The sequence below is a fragment of the Adiantum capillus-veneris genome, chromosome 3 (genome assembly GCF_014529385.1).
Source record: "Adiantum capillus-veneris isolate H3 chromosome 3, ASM1452938v2, whole genome shotgun sequence".
Lineage (NCBI taxonomy): Eukaryota > Viridiplantae > Streptophyta > Polypodiopsida > Polypodiales > Pteridaceae > Adiantum > Adiantum capillus-veneris.
In genome coordinates, this window is record NC_140933.1 from 49717752 (window position 1) to 49737878 (window position 20127).

The 20127-nt window shown below is 45.8% G+C and overlaps 1 protein-coding gene across 1 annotated transcript in view; it reads right to left on the reverse strand.

Annotated features, from left to right (window-relative positions):
* ALDH5F1 (aldehyde dehydrogenase 5F1) overlaps window positions 1–20127 on the reverse strand; it is a 148479-nt gene that overhangs the window by 24704 nt on the left and 103648 nt on the right. The window contains exons 14-18 of the mRNA XM_086508591.1: window positions 10388–10420; window positions 10185–10217; window positions 9727–9827; window positions 9401–9486; window positions 8115–8221 (exon numbers count right to left, since the gene is read on the reverse strand). Coding sequence (XP_086364717.1) covers window positions 8115–8221; window positions 9401–9486; window positions 9727–9827; window positions 10185–10217; window positions 10388–10420 — 360 coding nt within the window. The remainder of the gene's footprint in view (window positions 1–8114; window positions 8222–9400; window positions 9487–9726; window positions 9828–10184; window positions 10218–10387; window positions 10421–20127) is intronic.

Genomic DNA, 20127 nt, shown 5'->3' on the forward strand with positions numbered 1-20127 from the left:
ACCTAGAGTGGGTAGGTATGTAAGCCTAACTTATATCCTCATCATCATCAATGTCCTCATCACACAATACATCAACTCAAAAACATATGGGGAGTGGGTACATTCACATGAGGGCTAATGAGTTGCATAGTGGGGAAGGTAGACAATGGCGATCATCCCATGAGCTCTCTCATGGGTCTCTGCAGTATGGCCTCAATGTCCTCCATGGTCAGCTCTCGCAGGGGGGGGGGGGGGGGGGGGGGGGGGGGGGGGGGGGGGGGGGGGGGGGGGTTGCAGGGGGGGGAGAGGGGGCTCGATGTCGCTCAATGATGCTCCGTAGCCTCCGATGTAGACCTCGTCTACGATGTGAAGATCCTCGCATCCTCAGGTGTCGTGAGCGGCCAAGCTAGATGGCTCGATCAAGAAGAACGCCCTGATGAGGGTGTGACTGGGTAACCTGTGGTGGGCCATTTGGAGTAGTCCCTCTGTAAAAAGTAGTGATCTCGCTCTGTATGAATCCTCTATGTGTAGGCCTTTTGCTCCTAAGGGTATTCTCTCTGAGTCTATGCATCTCCATCAAGAAGAGACCTAGGCACCTCTGATCATAGTAATTCATGATGCGAGATTAAGGGACCAAAGCCCTCTCTAAATAAGCAATGAAAACGCATCTATATATATATATATATATATATATATATATATATATATATATATATATATATATATATATATATATATATATATATATATATATATATATATATATATATATATATATATATATATATATATATATATATATATATATATATATATATAGAGAGAGAGAGAGAGAGAGAGAGAGAGAGAGAGAAATGAAATGTTATATTAATGTCTTCAAAAGGCCATAGTGACCTATGAGACCAGAAAGTTACAAGGTGGTGGATCTGATACAAAGTCAGAGTAACAAAATAACCTAACAACAGTACAAAACAAATATATATACTATGGGATCCTAGATTGGTCGATGTGAGCTAAGCAAAAAACTAAGCAAAAATGGGCGGCTTGTTGGGATAGCTGAATCACAAAAGATCTAGCATCGGTCGTTGGCGAATCTCATCAATTTCCTCCATGGTTAGTAGTCTGACCGGGCGTCGTGCATGCCTGGCCAGCGTGCTCCGAATCTTTTGTCGTAGCCTCTGTCGATGCTGTGTAGTCCTCCGCAGTTATGGGCGCCTGGATTTTCCCAGTTCAATCGCTCGGTCGACCAATGTGCCTCTGGTGTGAGACGAGGGGGAGCTCTGCTGTGCGAGTGGCTCTTGCGGCTGTCCCGTGTCTGCTCTGAAGAAGTCTGTGATCCGTCTTTGAGACTGGCTAACCTCGCCATTCATCAGGCTCTCTCTGTGTCTGCGCAGCTCGAGCAAGAACAAACCCAGGCATCTCTGATCTTCGTATCCCATTACTCTTGAGAGTGGTCCAAAACCCTCTCTGAACAAGCAATGGAAGCGGCCTCGTATCTCATAGTAGACGGGGCAGCGGCATGTATAATGCAGCTCTGTCTCGGGTTCCATGTCACACAAGGGGCATGTCCTGGCCTCTGCCGATACTCCGCTGTATCTCCCAGTTTCAATCCGCAGCTGGTGAGATGATGTGCGTAACTGGCCAATAGCACATCGTATCCCATGAGACAAGTGGGTATCCATGTATCTTGGTCTCGTCACAAAACCATCTTCCATGAGCTGGAGAAGGTGGTCTTTGTAGAAAGCCATCTTCGTGCCCAACTCTTGTGCTGGTTGTATCCATGTCCTCTTGGTGTCTAGCAGGGTCAGATCTTGGCGGATGAGCTTGGTGATCTCCGACTATGTAAGAATGAGAGATGGTGCATCCAATGAGTACTGGAATGGTGGCAGCCTGTCTATGCTGAACCCATGCGCCTGAAACCATGATGTCATCTCCCGAGAGAGAGTGCTCCCCATCAACAACCGCTCTTATGAATGAGTATTTTCGTGTCTTATACATTTGGTGTTTGTAGCTCTAGTCATCATGTCATCATTTCACAGATATACAGGTCTTGCATTGGACGAAATTTGACGAAAAAGGACATCCTCTGACACTAGAGATGAGCATATCGCAACTCCCGCACCGGGGTACAAAAAAGGACAAACAGCGAGCATATAAATGGGTGAGGACCGTGCCACCTCCCAACCATACTTGCGTGTGGTCGTGTTTCCCCTGTATTCATTGGATTTTCAAGACTTTTTTTTTACTTTCTTTTCCAATTTCAATCTTTGGGCACAAACATGCATGCACGTATTGCATCTACTTGTATATCTGTTAAATGATGACATGATGACTAGAGCTACAAACACCAAATGTACAACACACGAAAAACATTCATTCATAGGAGCGGCTGTTGGAGAAACATGTTGTGGTTGCTGGTGCTTTGGTCAATATGTATGCCCATAGTGTTCTTGCCATAGCCATGGTGGCCATCTCTTGCTCCAACTGAATCAGCACGCACTACGCCTGTAGAGAGGACAACATTAGACAATAACATCACTATCAGATGCGGTGCTACAGCAAGTACAAAACCAAAGAGTACTCTTGCTACAATTGGTTGCATGGAGCTACCTGCATTATTAGCCCGTAGGCCATGCTACTAGTGTTGAGACTTGCTTTTTAAATAACGATTCCAACATTAATAACGTTTGATTCCCGCCTTGAAGACGACGTCTCTTAATCCAAAATCACGTTGCCGTCACTATACATACGGTAAAAGGTTTGGAGTTCCTTCAATTCAAAGAAAAGTAGCTCCCTTCACACTACTTCAAAGGTTACCCCACCAATGTTACAAGGGAACACCATTTCAGAGCCAGGTAATGCCAAAACGGCCTTCCGAGGAGTGCTCATGGCCAGGAACGGCACGGAACGGCCAGTTGTTCCGAACAAGCATGTAATATTGGAACGGCACGCCTAGAACGGCTTGGAATGGACAGATTTTCAGATTTGGGTGTTAGCCTCCCCCTTATTAAATGCCCCTCCCCCCACCCCTTACCTTCACAATGCATACAAGCTTTCAAGGGCCAAAGTTCAAGCTCTACCATCTCGTGTCTTGACTCTCAAGCGCTAGCCTCTTTCAAGCTTTCAAGTCTAGACTCTACAAGGTTAAAAACTCCCTCCCAACCCCCCCCCCCCCCCCCCCCCCCTCTCTCTCTCTCTCTCTCTCTCTCTCTCTCTCTCTCTCTCTCTCTCTCTCTCTCTCTCTCTCTCTCTCTCTCTCTCTCGACTTTCAAGCTCTCCCCCCCTCAAGTCTACAGGACACATGTTTGCCATAGTAAGGTTGAATGGTCTTCAAATCAAGTTTTTTGGAGTATTCCCAAAAAAAAAAGATCCTTCCATTAGTTGATAAAAATGTCCATAGGGCTACAACCACCTCTACTAAGAGAGGGATACATCAACAACAAGGGGAGACTCTCCAAGTGAGAAAACACAATATGTACAATGGGGCTAAATCACAAGATGGGAGGAGGGAAGAGCCACACAGGTGGACGGTAGTGCCATTTGGGTGCACCCTGGACCATGGTGAAGAAAGGTCCTCGGTGCCGGAGTCGCTAGAAAGCCTCTCTGCGCTCCCACATGCGGTCGGAGCTTCCCTGGAGTCTCTTGAATTGACCGCTAAGAGTGTGAATCAACTCCAACCAGAAATCACGAACAGTCTTTCCGGTGGGACAGGGCAAGCCTCGAAGATGTGGAAGCATTGGGTCCGCCAAATGAACCAAAGTGTCAGGCCACAGACGAGCTACCAACAAACCTCTCTCTCACTGCACCACTCCCGGGGGGTAAGCTCTGTGGCAGCTGAAGTGTAAGTGTCGACCCCCCTGGATCACTATCATCCTGCTTGTGGAAGCAAGCCAAAAGTGGAGCGCAGGGCCCGTGAGAGTGCACCAGGCTGCCGCACCCCAAGTGTACTATGGAAAGAGCCGACATCAAACGAAGAACCCGAAGCCAAACCTGTTGTGCCATGGGGCAGTCCCACAAACAGTGTCGCTGACTCTCCAAAGGATGGCCACAAGTTGCACAGGCTGCCGAAAAGCCATTGTGTACTAGCCAGCTCCCAACTATTGTAGCTCTATGTGCAACTAGCAAGTGGAACAAAGTGACTTTCCTCTATTGTCTGGAGTCCCACAATCGCTCCCAGAAACCTGACACGAACTCAACTGTGAGACCCACCTCCTACCAATGAAGTGTTGCAGGAGGACCGGCCTCTCTCCCTGCTGCCAGTATGTGGCGCCACAGTCCAACTATGTAGTGAAAGAATGGGATCCCAGGGTGATCGGCTGAAGAGAAGGGGTCTCTCCAGAACCACTCTCTAGGGTCCCACAGCACTCGTGCCAGAGGGCAGCTCTCCCAAGCCCAAAGCTGCCAGTGGCTTGTCTCAAGATCTGCACGGTCAAGATTTATGACACAGGTCCTCCCACAGATGCCCAAAACTCATATCCTCTGAAAGCAACACTCTGCAACCTGTGGAGCCTCTTTTGACACTTTGTGAAGACGACCCTCTCCCTAAACTTCAAAGAATATATGGCATACGCACACTGAGCAAACCCGAACTGCGATGAGGACCTCCAGTCGCATGAATGTCCCCATCCATCTGAGAGCTGTTGTCTCGAAAGGGGTGAGCCAATCAATCGGTAAAGCCTCTGTAATGTCTTTGCACATGCTCTGCACCCCCCTCATGCCTCGTAGCTGGATGCTCTGAGCCTCCTCGGGAAAACCTGAAAACTAGAGTCAGACCAAGAGTGCGGGATGGACCCTCTGCCATGGGACCCCAAGAAACATAAGGTCTGCTACCAACCAGGTGGCCTCTCTTAGTCCTAACCATGGGGTTCCAGACAAGGGGCTCTCTGAAGCGCTCCTCCGTGCAAGTGGGCTGATGCCACTCTAGGCCACTCCTCAACTGCTCCAAAGACCTAAGCACGCTCGTAGCAAAACGATCCTCCAACCTCTTGCTCAGACAAACTCTATGCATCTCTGTAAAAATTCACCTGTATGAGGCACTCGAGCTCGAAGTTGGTGAAGCAACAACTCCTTCCAAAGCTCCTCCCTTGGAAGCAGTCCTCTGACCACAAACTTCCCAAGAAGGGCTCTGTTGTGCTGTGCTGGGTCGATGATCCCCAACCTCCCCTGAGAACATGGTAAGGTGATGACATGCCAGGCTACTTTGGCCCAGGCGAGCTGGGTGTCAGGCCTTGATCAAAGAAAATTCCTTATCAACCTCTCCAGCTGGCTGATACAGGAGCTCGAGAAAATCCAGCAAGACGTGATGTACCACATAGTAGCCAACAGCACTTGGTTGGCCACTACAACTCAGGCATCTCTCCAGTGTACAAAGTGTATTGAAATGCGCTACAAAGATCTGAACCAAGCAAGTCCCAGTACTCCAAGAAGAAACTCGCAGTCAAACCATCCAGCCACCTTGGGGTAGTGCTCTGAGGGCCTCATAAAGCTCCTCTAACTAGAGGGAAAGCTCTAGTCTTTGACTCATCTCCTCAGAACAAGGTACGACATCTGTGCCCAAACCTGCTCTCTGCATGCATCCTGACACTCTGACCGTGGCTCAGCTAACGCAGATCCCGATAAAAGTCAGTAGCAACTGCACCCAATATCCTCAGGCTCTAAAGCAACGGACTCGTCGGGCCTCCTTACCTCGCTGACACTGGTGTGCGCATGGCAAGGACCCACCATATCAAAGAACTCCCTAGTAACTCTGTCTCCCACCAAGGTCCACTGAGATGCCTGCCGATGGAAGGCAAACGCTAGCCAGCTCCTGTCGAGCTTGTTGCATCTGCTCATCCAACCAAAGACTGTCTGGGTGATGCTCCTCCATCCTCTGCAAGGAAGCCATGCCCCGTCGGAGACGCTTCTCCTCCTCCCTGGCTGTAGCCAAGCGAGCTACAAGCTCGTGGAGGAAGAGGCGACTAAGCTCAGCAAGTCCATAGGGCAATCTACCAGCAAGGGAGTCCTACGTGTCCAAGCTCTCTGGTCTCTAGAATTGTCTCTCCAAATGTCCTCAGTAAACTGTTTTGTGTCTGTGTAACTCAAGTAGATATAGTCCAAGACATCCCTAGTCCTGATAGCTCATGACTCTAGAGAAAGGTCCGAAGACTTCTCTGAATAGATAGTGATAGCGACCCCGTATCTCGTAATACATTGTGCACTGACATATATAATGCATCTCCGTTTCTGGCTCTGTGTGGCATAGGCAGCATATCCTGTTGGCTGCTGGTATCCCTTTGAACCTACCAGTCTCAATCTCAAGCCGGTGTGAAGATGTTTGTATCTGTCCAATGGCACACCGTACCCCATGAGAGAGAGGTGTATCAATATAGCTAGGTCGAATCACAAACACATCCTGTGTGAGTTGGAGAAGATGCTCTCTATGGAAAGCCATCTTCGTGCCCAACTCTTGCAGCTTCTCTGTCCATGTCCTCCTGGTGTCCAACTGGATCAGGTCCTAGCGAATGAGTCAAGTAATCTCCACCCGTGTAAGAGACAACGATGGTGCATCAAGGGAGTACTAGAAGGAAGGTGATCTGTCCGCACTGAAGCCATGTATTTGGAACCATGATGACAGCTATGCATACCAGCATGATGTGTCCCCCTGTATAGCTAATTGTCTAGAGGACTCAAGGGCCAATCTGGCATATCTGTTTCTGGTAGTATCCCATAAGTTGTGCATAAAGGAGACTAATCTGGTAAGCGCCTGTATCTCCATGGGGGGGGGGGCAACTCCGCTCTAATGATCTCGTGTGGCACGGAGGCCTTGGCTCTAATCAACTGAGAGATCATAGATACCAATGGCCTCTCCATCCCTCTCCACCCATCCTGACCTACAGAGGGTCCTCAAACCTGAACCCCATAGAGAATAGCTGAAGCTGCCAATGTATCAAAGAGCCAGAGCTTTGTTCGGGGTTCCTGGAACTGAACCTGCTAGCACACCCTCTCCAATCCTCATAAGGCCGCATACGCTCTGGTCAGTCTGTCTCTGCAGCTCTCTCCAAGGAAAACCTTGGCCCATTGAAGACTACCCCAAGATAAGTGTGTGCATCTGTGTACTCCACAGTCTCCTGTCCATATGTGAATGTAAGTGTTGATCTCCTGACCCACTATGGTGTGGTGTTAAACACCATAACCTTAGTTTTACCAAGGTTTACAGACAATCCACTATCCTCCGCAAAGTTATGTATTGCATCCAAATGTCGTTGCATATCCTCCGATGAGTCAGAGATCAACACAATATCATCAGCATATAACAACAATAGAATCCATGTCCCTACTAGTTGGGCATGTCTGTCACCCTCTTTGTCAATGTAATCAGAAACCTCGTCTATATACTACATACCAAGTAGAGTAGGGGACAATGGACAACCTTGTTTCGCTCCAATAGTGGAGTGAACTAAATCAGATATCCCCTCTGGAGTGCATACATGTCCCACCACTGATCTGTAGAGAGCCATGATCCCCCAAATCAGCTCATTGGATACTCCCATCTCCTGTAGTCTGCGCATCAACCTGGCTCTGGGCACCATGTCATGCTTTGCGGAAATCCACAGGTACTTGCTAGATTCTTTAAATATGTTTCAGATTCTCTTGTTCAATCGTCCAGTTAACCAATTTAAACATACCGCCTCCATTATTGCTTTGGAGGTAAATTTTGCATTCTATTCTTATACTCCCCCATCCATTCCTTTTGGTCGCCTACATGATTAAGCCTTGCTGCACTTGTATCTGCCTCCTAGAATGGGAGCCCTCTAAAAAACAGAATATTGACATATGGAGTCATAAAAGCTACATTCTAGGAGATTTAGGCCACAGGCAGAACTTAATTTTCGTAAATTTGTTGGGGTGTGTATTGCAGAATAGAGCTTGCTATTAATTTGTATTTACTGCCCCCCTTGTACTAAGTCTTTTGCAATGGTTCATTGAGCTAGCAACCTGATCACATGCCAAACCCGTTTTTAAAAAGTTCAATGTTCAATGCCATATGGTCTTCTGTCTTCAATAACACTTGTCAGACAAAAAGCCATCATGCAAACACTTCATTATGCATCATGATGAACATGCAAGGGAGACAACTGCTAAAAGACAATTGTTACCTCTGTAGAGATGAGACCTTCGTTTACACCAACTATTCCAAATTCTAGAGCCTCAGCAACACGCCATGCTCTTGATATATTTTGTGTGAAAAAGTATGCAGCTAAACCTGAAGACTCAAGGTGGCAGTATCAATTAGCACATTATTGCAGGGCTACCCATTCAAGCTCAACAGTTCAAAAAGGACAGAAACTTTTATTCACATCAGATCAACCTATCAGTGAGGATTCAAACTACAAAATAAGTCAAACAAACTTCCACATTGCATTGGATTGAAACTAAAAGAGGGGGATTTCTATGAGGCGGACTTTTCCTACAAGTATCTGATATTCCTGACATCAGCAGATAAGCTCTCTGCCTTGCAATACTTAGGTCAATCTCTGTCTCTCCAGTTCTTTCAACTATTCAAGTGCCGTTGTAGGCGTCATGTAATTATTCTTGCATATATGATAGTTGGGTTGTCGTCACCATCTCTGCTGGTTAAACATTTTGGTTGGTCTCTACAACCAAAAAGACGATAAACAAAACTTGACGGCTCAAAAGTTTTAACATACAAGTGCAAAGCAATTGTCTGAGGAAATTTTTAACAAAGAAGATGACAAAAGGAAGAAACTGGAAACATGGCTGTCTGACCACATTTCACCAAGATGGATCATAAAGAAGAGTGAGTGGTGACTCCAGACTGCAAGTGTGAAGGTTCAAGAAATTAGAAGTTCAACCCAAAGATCTAAACAAATCGACATGCTCCTCTCTTTTTATAAGTTGTTTATGAGGTCTTGTTCCTACTTGCGGTAGGGCCAGGAGCAAGAGCTGTTGATGTGAAGTTTGTGAACTCAAAATTTTTAAGGGTCAGCACCTTGGAGAAGAGTGGTCAGCATTTTGTCCCTTTGCTTTCTCCCGAATAAGCGATACAAATTAATTATATGTTCAATTTTGGTCTTTAAGGCCACATTGGCCTTTGAAAAATTTTGATATACTAATGCTTTCTTCCTTCCTCTCCAATGGATTATGATAGATGCTTTTGACATAAATTTTGAATCTGAGCAGTACAGAATATAATTACCTGCACTGTGGGTTTCTATTGGGTGCTTTGATTTAAGCACTCTTGGAAATTTTTCAATTTGAAACAGAGATATTTTTTGTTGAAAACTAAAACTTTAGTAAAAAGGATTGCCTTATAGTACATAAATTTACCTGCCCTGTGCCTTTCTATCGGATGCTCATATTTATATTTTTTTGACAGAAACAAAAATTATTGTCAAATGTGCTATCAGGATTCAGAACTTACCAAACACTGTGTCATTTGCCATTTGTATAACCTCCTCTTCAGTTGTGAACCTAATCAAAGGAGCGACAGGCCCAAACACTTCTTCCCTGTTTAACAAGGAGATCTTGAGGTGTTAATTTTACCAAAACCATAGTTGATGTGAAGGATACACCCACTCTCTCCCAGATCAAATAAGGAACACCCTTGTAAAAAATAATTTTGAAAAACTGATCATGTATCGCACATATTAGCAGTAATGTACTGAACCAAGGGCGGAAATCATCCCATGAAGGCACACTCAACACAAGCTCTATCGCAACCACCTTAACCACTAAAAATTGCATTACCTGAAGATAAGCATCTTTGTAGAAGCATCAGTGAGGACAGTTGGTTCATAGAAGGTGCCACCTAGACTATGCCTTTTGCCACCAAGCAGCACCTTTGCTCCCTGTAATAAATTATATGTTGACACATTTATCAGAAATGGCTTTGCATTTTTCTCATGAATTATTTAGCTGCTTTACAGACCGCATATTAGATTATTTTCAAGCTCAAGCTTTAGTCCAAATTTCAAAAACCAGGGAAAAAATTTGTGCCCGCACTTCAGAAAACTGCCAAATTATTATGCCAGGTGACAGGTCAGCACATCTGTCCAGTTCCTGCCTTGGCTACTCTGCTCTGTTTCCAGTAGTTCAGTCATGTGCATATCTTTTGAGATCTTACTCAGCAGACTTTAATTCAAGCATCTTCATGAAGGTTAGTGATACATACATACAATACAAGAAAAGTAGCCATTCTGTCATACCTTTGAAACAGCATCTTCAAGGTGCCTCTCAACCTGCAACAAAATTATCTCTTTGTCAAGGTTGGTTTGACAAGATGCTTCAGGTGCAACACAGGTGTATAAACCACTCTAATTCCTGGTGTTTGTTGCCAACTCTTATAATGCAGTGGCCAAATAGACTTTCAATTCATAGAAGGGTCACAATCTGGGACATGGGGACATACCTTGCCAACAGCAGCCTCATTGATCAAAGGACCCTGTAATGCAATTCAGAAATCTCAAACTCAGCCATTGAAGCTCTTTTTGCAGCAAGATAATCATGCAAAACAGAAATGAATTTTGGCCCTTGCTCATACATTCATACAAGAATTTGTATCCACAGAACAATTTTTCTTTTGATTCGTTATACAAACTTTTTCAGTTCATCCTGAAAGAAATGAAGCCTTGGATGGGGGTGGTCCAGGCCATCTCATCATAGAAACGAACCCTTGGGTGGGGGTGGTCCAGGACTGAAAAGGGATCGCTCCAGAACTACTCACTGGGATCCACATCCGGCGCTATAAGGCTGACTCTCTTAACCCAAAGCCGGCAACAATCCCAAGAAACAACCATAGACCTTATCAAGCAACCATGTCCGGGCACAGGCTGCAACCACATGAAGACTAGGCATCCTATGTATAATGTCCTTTGCACTATCCCCATCCATCTCTGAGACATTGTGCCAAAAAGAAAAATGCCAATCCTGCAGGAACGCCTTTACAATGTCCTGTCTCATGTACAAACAATCCCACAACTGGCTAAGTCTATCCATCCATACATCCTTACACAAATCCCCATAATAAAAGCATTTGTACGTTAAAAAGTTGTTCCCTCTCTACCCTCCACACTAAAACAGCTTTTTGAGGGTGATCATAACGTAATGTCGGTCGGCAAGACTGCGCACTGACCATGGGACCCTAAAAATATCCCTAAAACTTGATGCAGGTTATTTTGAGGATACAATGCAAGACAAAAACATTGTGTTTTATACGGAGACACACCAATGTGCTGGGTGCCTCTTTGTGGGAATGCATGGATATACATGGAAGTCGATTTGTCATCTTGAACCGTGCTTACCAACCATCACTAGATGAGCAAGGGGGGATGGCAATATTATTCAGTGATGAGCTCCAAGGTATGGTCACTTAGGTATGATACATGAAGATTAGAATTCACATAGAGAGACCGAGTGACATTTACCTTCTTCACGTATGCTTTTTTGAAGCCTGCTTACCCCCGATATGCATCACAGGGTGAATCGCCTTGTAGCCCAGCATATGAAGATGTTCTGTGCTTTCCCAGATATTTTACTTGTTGGGAATTTTTATTGCACACACGGGTAATATGCAATCGGCGATGTATAATACAGAGGAGCCTATGTATAGAGGAATAGCAGCTAGCAAGTGGCTGCACGAAAGACATCCCAGGATATGGATAACGTAAAACATGATGGGAAACATTTCTTGGTTTCGGGAAAGTGCACATAGAATGAACAGTGAATTGTCACAATGTCGAAAATCAGGAGGCATTTGCATGTTAACCAAGATGTGTCAGTACCATACCAGGTGGGTTCTCCTACACTTATACCAGGAATACATAACTTCAATATCTCTCATCGTTTGGTTAGTGTCGTGGCATTTCATACCTACTTATGCTTTACAGTAGCATGTACATGTCAGTTTGAAACATTATCCTCGTGATTCTTGCTATCCTAAGCACCACTTTACTCTTGAGACTGTTGGGGTATACTGCGATGTCTTTAATGCAGCAGACATTGACAGCGCCCACTAGAAGAGATTAAAAACGTGATTGGGGTGCCACATAATTGGGAGAGTGTGCTTTTCCTTGCACTACATGAATCCCCAAGCCATTGAGGAGCTATTTCTCACAAAATAGTTGGTATGATGATGAGTGTTGAGAGTCTCATGCTAAGATGCAAACATGATTCACTCTTGGAAGGAAGACCTCTAAACAAGCAAGGTTGCTCTTTTGACGCCTTGTGTGAAACAGGAGGCCCAAGAAACTAGCAAAGCTTGAGGAAAAAATCTATGAGCTATTCTTAAGTGAACGTAGTAAGGTTGCAAGAATTTAATCACCTTATGTTAGGTGCAACGGAAGTGTTGATGGTGATGGCTCAGGATGAGTGCTTTGCATGTACACAAGGATTCCTTTCAGCTTAAAAGAGTTGTGCAATGGACAAAGAGAAGAGAGAAGAGAAGCGTGAGTGAATGTTCTATGTGTGTGTGTGTGTGTGTGAAATGAAATGAAATGATATATTAACCTCTTCAAAAGGCCAAACTGACCTATGAGACAAAAGAGTTTACAAATGGTGAATCTGATACAATGTTTGTGTAAAAGACTGAAAACTAAAACTGAACTAAGCTAAAGTGGAATGAAATGAAAGGCTAAAATGCTGGAATCAAGATCCTATCCTATGATATCCAGCATCGATCGTTGGCGAAGTTCATCAATGTCCTCCTCCATGAGTACTCTGATTGGGCGTCTCCCGAGGTGTGCAAGAATAATCCTGACCCTATAATGTAGCCTCCACCTATGTCTCTATGACCCTCGCAATCATGGGCGTCTAGATCTCCCAAGCTCAGTGGCCCTCGCAGTCAGTGTGCCCTGGTACAGGTGGACTCTGAAGTTTGTTGTGATGCCTGCTCATCTGACGGTCGCGTATGTAGTATGAAGAAATCATTGATTTTCCTCTGTGAGTATCTCCTACTGTCTGGTCTCCTCAAGAGGTTCTCCCTATGTCTGCGCAGCTCCAATAAAAATAGCCCAAGGCATCTCTAATCCTGATATCTCATAACTTTGGCCAATGGTCCAAAACCCTCTCTGAATAGGCAGTGGAAACGGCCTCGTATCTCATAGTAGACTGGGCGATGACATATGTGATGTAACTCCTCTCTCGCTCTATATGGCATAACTGACAAATCCTGGCCTCTGCTAGTACTCCTCTAAATCTGCTAGCCTCAATCTCTAACTGATGTGATGATGTGCGCATCTGTCCAATAACACATTGTAATCCATGGGATAGATGAGTGTCCATGTAGGCGGGTCTGGTCACAAAACAATCCTTTGTAAGCTCAAGGAGATGCTCTCTGTAGAAAGCCATCTTCGTGCCAAGCACATGCATAGGCTATATCCATGTCCTCCATAACTAAATCAAGTCCTGTCTGAGGAGCTGAGTGATCTCGGTCCGTGTGTCACGAGGACGTGGCAATTGCTAACCTTAGTTGTTGGTTTCTTTCCAATGATTTTTGTTTTATTTTTGAGACCCTCTTTTTGAAGTTGCAAATGGTCGGACATTGTATGGCCAATGTGAACGGTAGTTTCACCCGCATACGGGAAGTTGGTCGGCACTGGAATTCGTACAGTAAGAGGATGTCTAGGCTCAAAGCAAGATCATACAGGTCCCCCCCGTCGCACTTAGCAAGTTGGTGGATACTAGGAAGTGAACTCAATAAAGGCATAAAGTCAAGGTGGGATCACCAACAGAAAGTATCCGACAGTTGGGCCACATTGCACTTTTGGATGCGGTCCCAATGAGGATAGATGGTCAGAAGACCAACGGGAGCCCAACGGAAGCATCTCCTAAAAATTAGGGAACTGCTATTTTGGGCCGTGAAATGTGTTCGCGTCATTACCTTCGATATGACCAAGGGAACATTTTAGTACTCTGCTGCAAAGTCAACCGATGCACCAGTTGAGAGATTTTTAAGCAGGAAACCCAATGCGGGGAAATTGCATGCATGAGTGCCAAGTGGCACTTTTTGGTCAATTTACCAAGTTTGGGAGAAGAGAACTCGTAACTGACTTTTGAGAGCAGTTTTGGAGGCTGTTAACGCTGATTTTCAGCCATTTCTCTCCATTTTTGAGCTTCCCATGACTTTGCCTAGGTCCAAGGAGCTCATTTTCAGCATTGGAAGGCATCAGATGCGTGTTTACAGGGCTGTTTTGCTGCGTTTTCAGCGATACGCAGGTTTTGGCAGCCATGGAAATCTTCTCCTTTTTGCATCTATTTGTTCACAGATGCATTACAGGTCAAGGGCAGAAGAGAGGGCGCTCGATTTATGCTGGGGGGATGCTTCATTGAGAGCCTGTCACAGGTTAAGAGCTATGGAGTGCTTTCTTTCCCTCTCATGTACAGTGTGGTGCTAGGTGTGATGCCCTGCACACTACACACTGCTCTCTCTCTCCCCTACGTGCAGTTATGTGATGCCCCACAAGAGGGCTACTCATTTGACTGATGTACAGTTGTGTGGGTTCATGCTTTTGTGCTGAGGCAAGAGCCTCCTTGAGCAGGAATAGGGGTAGCTAACTGCTGCTCCAAAGCAGGCACTGGTGAGGGTCATAACCTCACCGTACAGGTGCAAAATCAGCGCTGTGTATGCGCTGTAAATTCACTCTTTTTCAGCCGTACGGACGCCAGGATCATTGGGAATCGTGCCCACTGGCAAAGGACAGTTAGGGGACTGTTTGGGGCTGAAAACAGGGCAAAAACCAGTAAATACAGCGTGCTGAATTTACTGTTTTGGAACAGGAATCAGAGGGTATACGACAGTGCAAGCGAGTTCCAGCAGGGGAATTGATTTCGTGCAAGTTTTGGGGCTGTTATGCTGCCGAAATTTGGCCAAATCAAATGGTATCTAGGTGGATACACGTGAAGGATTCCCAGGACCTTACCTTGTAATTTACCCTCCTAAATAATAAAGAAATACCGAAAGGGGCGCCAATTTTGGGGCCTACAGGTTGTCGGCGTCTGCTCGGAGCATTCTAGCTTCCGAGTTGTGTGTGTGATTAAGTGTTAATTCCCATTACAGGTTCTCCTTGTAAAGTGCTCTGTGTGTGTGTATAAAGTAAAGAATTTCGGGTGAAAGCCAACGCCTACCGCCCTACGGGCCGGTTACACCGTGTGAGAGACAAGGAGGACGCGTCCAACGAATACTGGAAAGGGGGTAATCTATCCATGTCAAAACCATATAGCTTGAACCAAGCTGTCATCTGTGCATACCAACAAGAGGTGTCTCCCTGTGACGCAAGTTGTCGAGAAGATTCCAAAGCTAGATGAGCATATCTGTCTCTGGGGAGATCCCTGATACTATGTATGAAAGAAACGGATCTGGTAAGTGCCTCGATGACCAATGGGGGAGCAGCGAGCTTTGCACAAATAATCTCATGCGGTACAGAAGCATTGGCCCTAATCATCTGAGAAATCATAGAGACCAAAGGCCTCTCCATGCACTTCTATCCATCAGTATTGCCAGCCCGGCTATGGCGGTCCACTGATGGCCCCCATATCTACACCCCATAAAGCATAGCTGATGTGACCAAAGTGTCGAAAATCCATAGTTTCGTTTGAGGTTCCTAAAACTGAACCTGCAAACACATCCTCTCCATCTTCCCTGCACCTGCATATGCTCTCGTTAGCCTAGACTCTGCTGCTCTCCTCAAAGAAAACACTGGGCCAGTAAAGACCACACCAAGGTGAGGAATGAAATGAAATGAAATGTTATAGTAACATCTTCAAAAGGCCAAAACGGCCTATGAGACCAATTTGTTACAAAGTAGTAAATCTAATACCATGTCTCGGCACAAAAGAACTAGAACAAAGATACTACTCTGGATGTCGAGAGAGTATTGCTCGGATTCTCTATTGTAGTCTCCGTTGATGTTGTGTCGCCCCTCTCCTCAATCGTGGCCGTGCGGATCTCTGTAGCTCCTGTGCTCGGTCAATGAGAGTGCCGGTAGTGGTCGAATGAGTGTGGGTCGAGCTCTGCAGTGATGGCTGCTTCTGGCTGTCCCATATCTAGTGAAAAGAAATCTGTAACTCTCTCTGGGAGCCTCTCTCTCTCTATCTCTCCCTAGTAAAGTGTCTCTGTACCTGTGTAACTCAAGTAGATATAATCCAAGACATCTCTGATCCTCATAACTCATGACCCTAGAGAAAGGACCGAAACCCTCTCTGAATAAGCAGTGGAAACGGCCTCGTATCTCATAGTACACTGTGCAATGACATATGTTGATGTGAGGATGTCCGTATCTGACCAATGGCACACCGCAAACCATGAGACATATGTGTGTCCATGTAGCTGGGTCGAATCACAAACCCATCTCCTATGAGGTGGACAAGATGCTCTCTATAAAAAGCCATCTTCGTGCCCAACTCCCGTGGCGGCTCTATCCATGTCCTCTTGGTATCCAACTGGATCAAGTCCTGACGAATGAGTCTAGTAATCTCCACCCGTGTAAGAGACATTGAGGTGCCTGAAGAGAGTACTTGAAAGGGGGCAGCCTATCCATGGTGAAGCCATGCGTATGAAACCATGATGTTATCTGTGCATACCAGCATGAAGTGTCCCCCTGAAGTGCTAACTGTCTGGAAGACTCAAGGGCCAGTCTAGCATATGTGTTTCTAGTAGTATCCCACAAGCTCTGCACAAAAGAGACTGATCTAGTACGCACCTCAATCTCCATAGGAGAGGCAGCTAGCTCTGCTTAAATGATAGCGTGGGGTACGGAGGCCTTGGCTCTCATCAGTCAAGAGATCATAGATACCAAGGACCCCTCCATACGTCTCCAACCGTCCTGGCCTATAGAAGGTCCCCATATCTACACCCCATACAACATAGCTGAGGGTACTAAAGTATCAAAGAGCCATAACTTTGTCCAAGGTTCCTGGAACGGAACCTCCTCTCCAAGCCTCCCAAGGCAGCAAAATCAGTCTAGTCTCTGTTGCTCTCCCCAAAGAAAACCTCGGCCCAGTGAAGACAACCTCAAGGTAAGTGTATGCATCTGTATACTCTACAATCTCCTGACCATATGTGAAAGTCAGTGCTGAACTCCTGATCCACTGTGGTGAGGTGTTAAACACCATAACCTTGGTTTTACCAAGGTTTACAGACAATCCACTATCCTCTGCAAAACTGTGTAATGCATCCAACTGTCGTTGCATACCCTTTGGTGAGTCAGAGATCAACACAATATCATCAGCATATAACAACAATGGGATCCACGTCCCTGCTAGCTGGGCACCTCTATCACCCTCTCTATCCATGTCATCAGACACCTCATCAACATACATACCAAATAGATCAGGAGACAACGGGCAACGCTGTTTCACCCCAATGGTGGAGTGAACTAAATCAGATATCCCCTCCGGAGTCTGTACATGTGCCATCATTGATCTGTATAGAGCCATAATCCCCCAAATCAACACTATGGGCACCCCCATCTCCTGCAGTCTGCACATCAATCGAGCCCTCAATACCATGTCAAATGCTTTGCGGAAATCCACAAAGCTACAATAAATCCGGCTCCCATCCTCCTCAATGATGGCTCTGAGTGTCAGAATCTGATCAAGAGTGGAGAAACCCCTCCTGAAACTGGCTTGGCCCTTTGCTCGTACACCCTCACCCTCTGCCCAATTACTCAATTGCTGCTCAAGAATGGATGCATACAACCGTGCCAATGTGTGCCCAACCATACTAGTGCTGTAATTCCCAAGCTCTGTAGGATCACCTGCTTTGAAGATAGGCACAATAGTAGACAACCTCCAAGTCTCAGGTAACCCCTCACACATGGCACGATTAAACAACACTGCAAGAACCTCTACCATCCTTTCTCTAGCATGTATAAAGTCTCTGCTACTAGACCATCATGATCATATGCCCTGTTGGTCCTCATCCTGTCAATGGCTCTCTTTACCATCTCAGTGGTAAAGAAGGTGCTGGTAGGTGGGCATGGCTCTGTAGGATCTCGAAGGGGGTCCTGTCCAGGAACAGTATAGAACAATGACGCATACTGGCCCTGCACATCGGGAGAAGTAATCCATTCGGGCCAAGTAAGATCGTTTCTTCCGTCGCACAAGGCGCCGGGAAGCAATTCGAGATTGTCTGTAAGTGATGACTCCTAAAAGAAGATTCCTCTGAAGCTCGACTCTCATCTCTCTGCACTCCTCATCGTACCAACTGTTCTGGGGCATGCTCCCAGAATATCGCCTCCGACCCGGCTGAGTGTGTGGGTATGCCTTTAATGCTTCACCATGTAGTGTCTCAGTCACTAAAGTGGTGCACTACTCCACTGAGAGGCCAAGACCAGCTGTGCATAGACGACTATAGATCTCCTCTGTATAAACCGAGTCAATCTATGACGCAAATGTATGACGGGTATGTGACCAGCCTCTTGATGTCTGGGATGTACTATACTGAAATGAAACATGATCCACTGCTACACCGACTGGTCTCGCTCCCACTATGAAATCCTGAATACAAGGAATAAAGCTTTGCTATGCCATAACAGAGTCCACTGTACTGGCCCCGTGTCTGTGTGGAAAGCATGTGAAACCGGCTACTTCAGGAAATCGTTGTAAGCCATTGAGTATGGCTAACCCATGTGTAGACGTTATCTCTGTAAGGTATATCTCATACTTCGTTTGCTCTCTGTCATGTGAGCATCTGTCAAGCCCCAACTCACTCACATCCAACTCTCTAGGCATCTCATCTGAAGTGTCGTAGTAGACTGTCTGAGAGTTGCCCATTCGGCCATTGAAGTCCCCTAGGAGGATGATATCACCATCCCTAGAAAACTCCCATATATCATCATCTAGTATAGAAAAAGGTGACTGTCCTCTAGATGCAGTATATACTAACGTACTGGGGGGAAGTAACATATGAAAATGTATAGAAATCGGCCTGTGTCAGCTCTCAGCCTCACCCACATGTATCTAGCATGAACATCTCTCCGTACAATATGTAGTAGTGGCTGTAACTCCTCCCTAAATCGGACTGCTACTCCTCCTGAACCTCTACTCCCATGCTCAAATCTTGCGACTGTCCTATGGGTTGTCTCCCATCTGTTTCCCACCACATGTGGCATAAGCTGTCCAGGGGCCCCATGAGTCTCTGAGAAGAAAACAATGTCCCTGTCTCTGAAACTGTCCTCAAAGGCACCAACATCCAACCTCATAGATCCATTACATTTCCAAGGTAGACATCTTTAGTGTGGTCCCATAGGTCTCACACCGTCATGTAGAGCGTCGCTCTACAATCACCACCCGACCATCTCCGTAAAAGGACATCTTTCCCTTCTCCCTTGCCGCTGTAATCATCATCGCCTCTCTCATATGCGCAAGTTGTGAGAGAGTGAGATCATCATAGAGGAAAATACCTGTCTTCTTGAGAGTAGGCCTCTTTCTCAAGAATTCCTTCTTCTCCTCATCGCCTCTCTCATATGCGCAAGCTGTGAGAGAGTGAGATCATCATCGAGGAAAATACCTGTCTTCTTGAGAGTAGGCCTCTTTCTCAAGAATTCCTTCTTCTCTTCTAAGGAGAGCTGTGAGAGCTCTCCCTTTTGAAGATTCTCCCGGGCCATCACTCTTATTGCCCACTCTCCATCATAGTTACCCGGAACGGGAAATCGGAACAAGGAATGGGGAACGGCAACATGCATGAAATGCCATTTCCTGTTTCGGATACTCACATTTGAAACACGGAACGGGAATTCGGAACGGGAAATTGGGACAAAACCCTAAAACCAGCAAAGAAAACAGTGATGAAACTCAAAAACAGTGAGACCCATGAGTGAGAAATGAAATGAAATGAAATGTTATATTAACGTCTTCAAAAGGCCATAGTGACTTATGAGACCAGAAAGTTACAAGGTGGTGGATCTGATACAAAGTCAGAGTAACAAAATAACATAACCACAGTGCAAAACAAAGATATATACTATGGGATCCTAGATTGGTCGATGTGAACTAAGCAAAAACTAAGCAAAAATGGGCGGCTTGTTGGAATAGCTGAATCACAAGAGATCTAGCATCGATCGTTGGCAAATCTCATCAATTTCCTCCATGGTTAGTAGTCTGACCGGGCGTCGTGCATGCCTGGCCCGCGTGCTCCGAATCTTCTGACGTAGC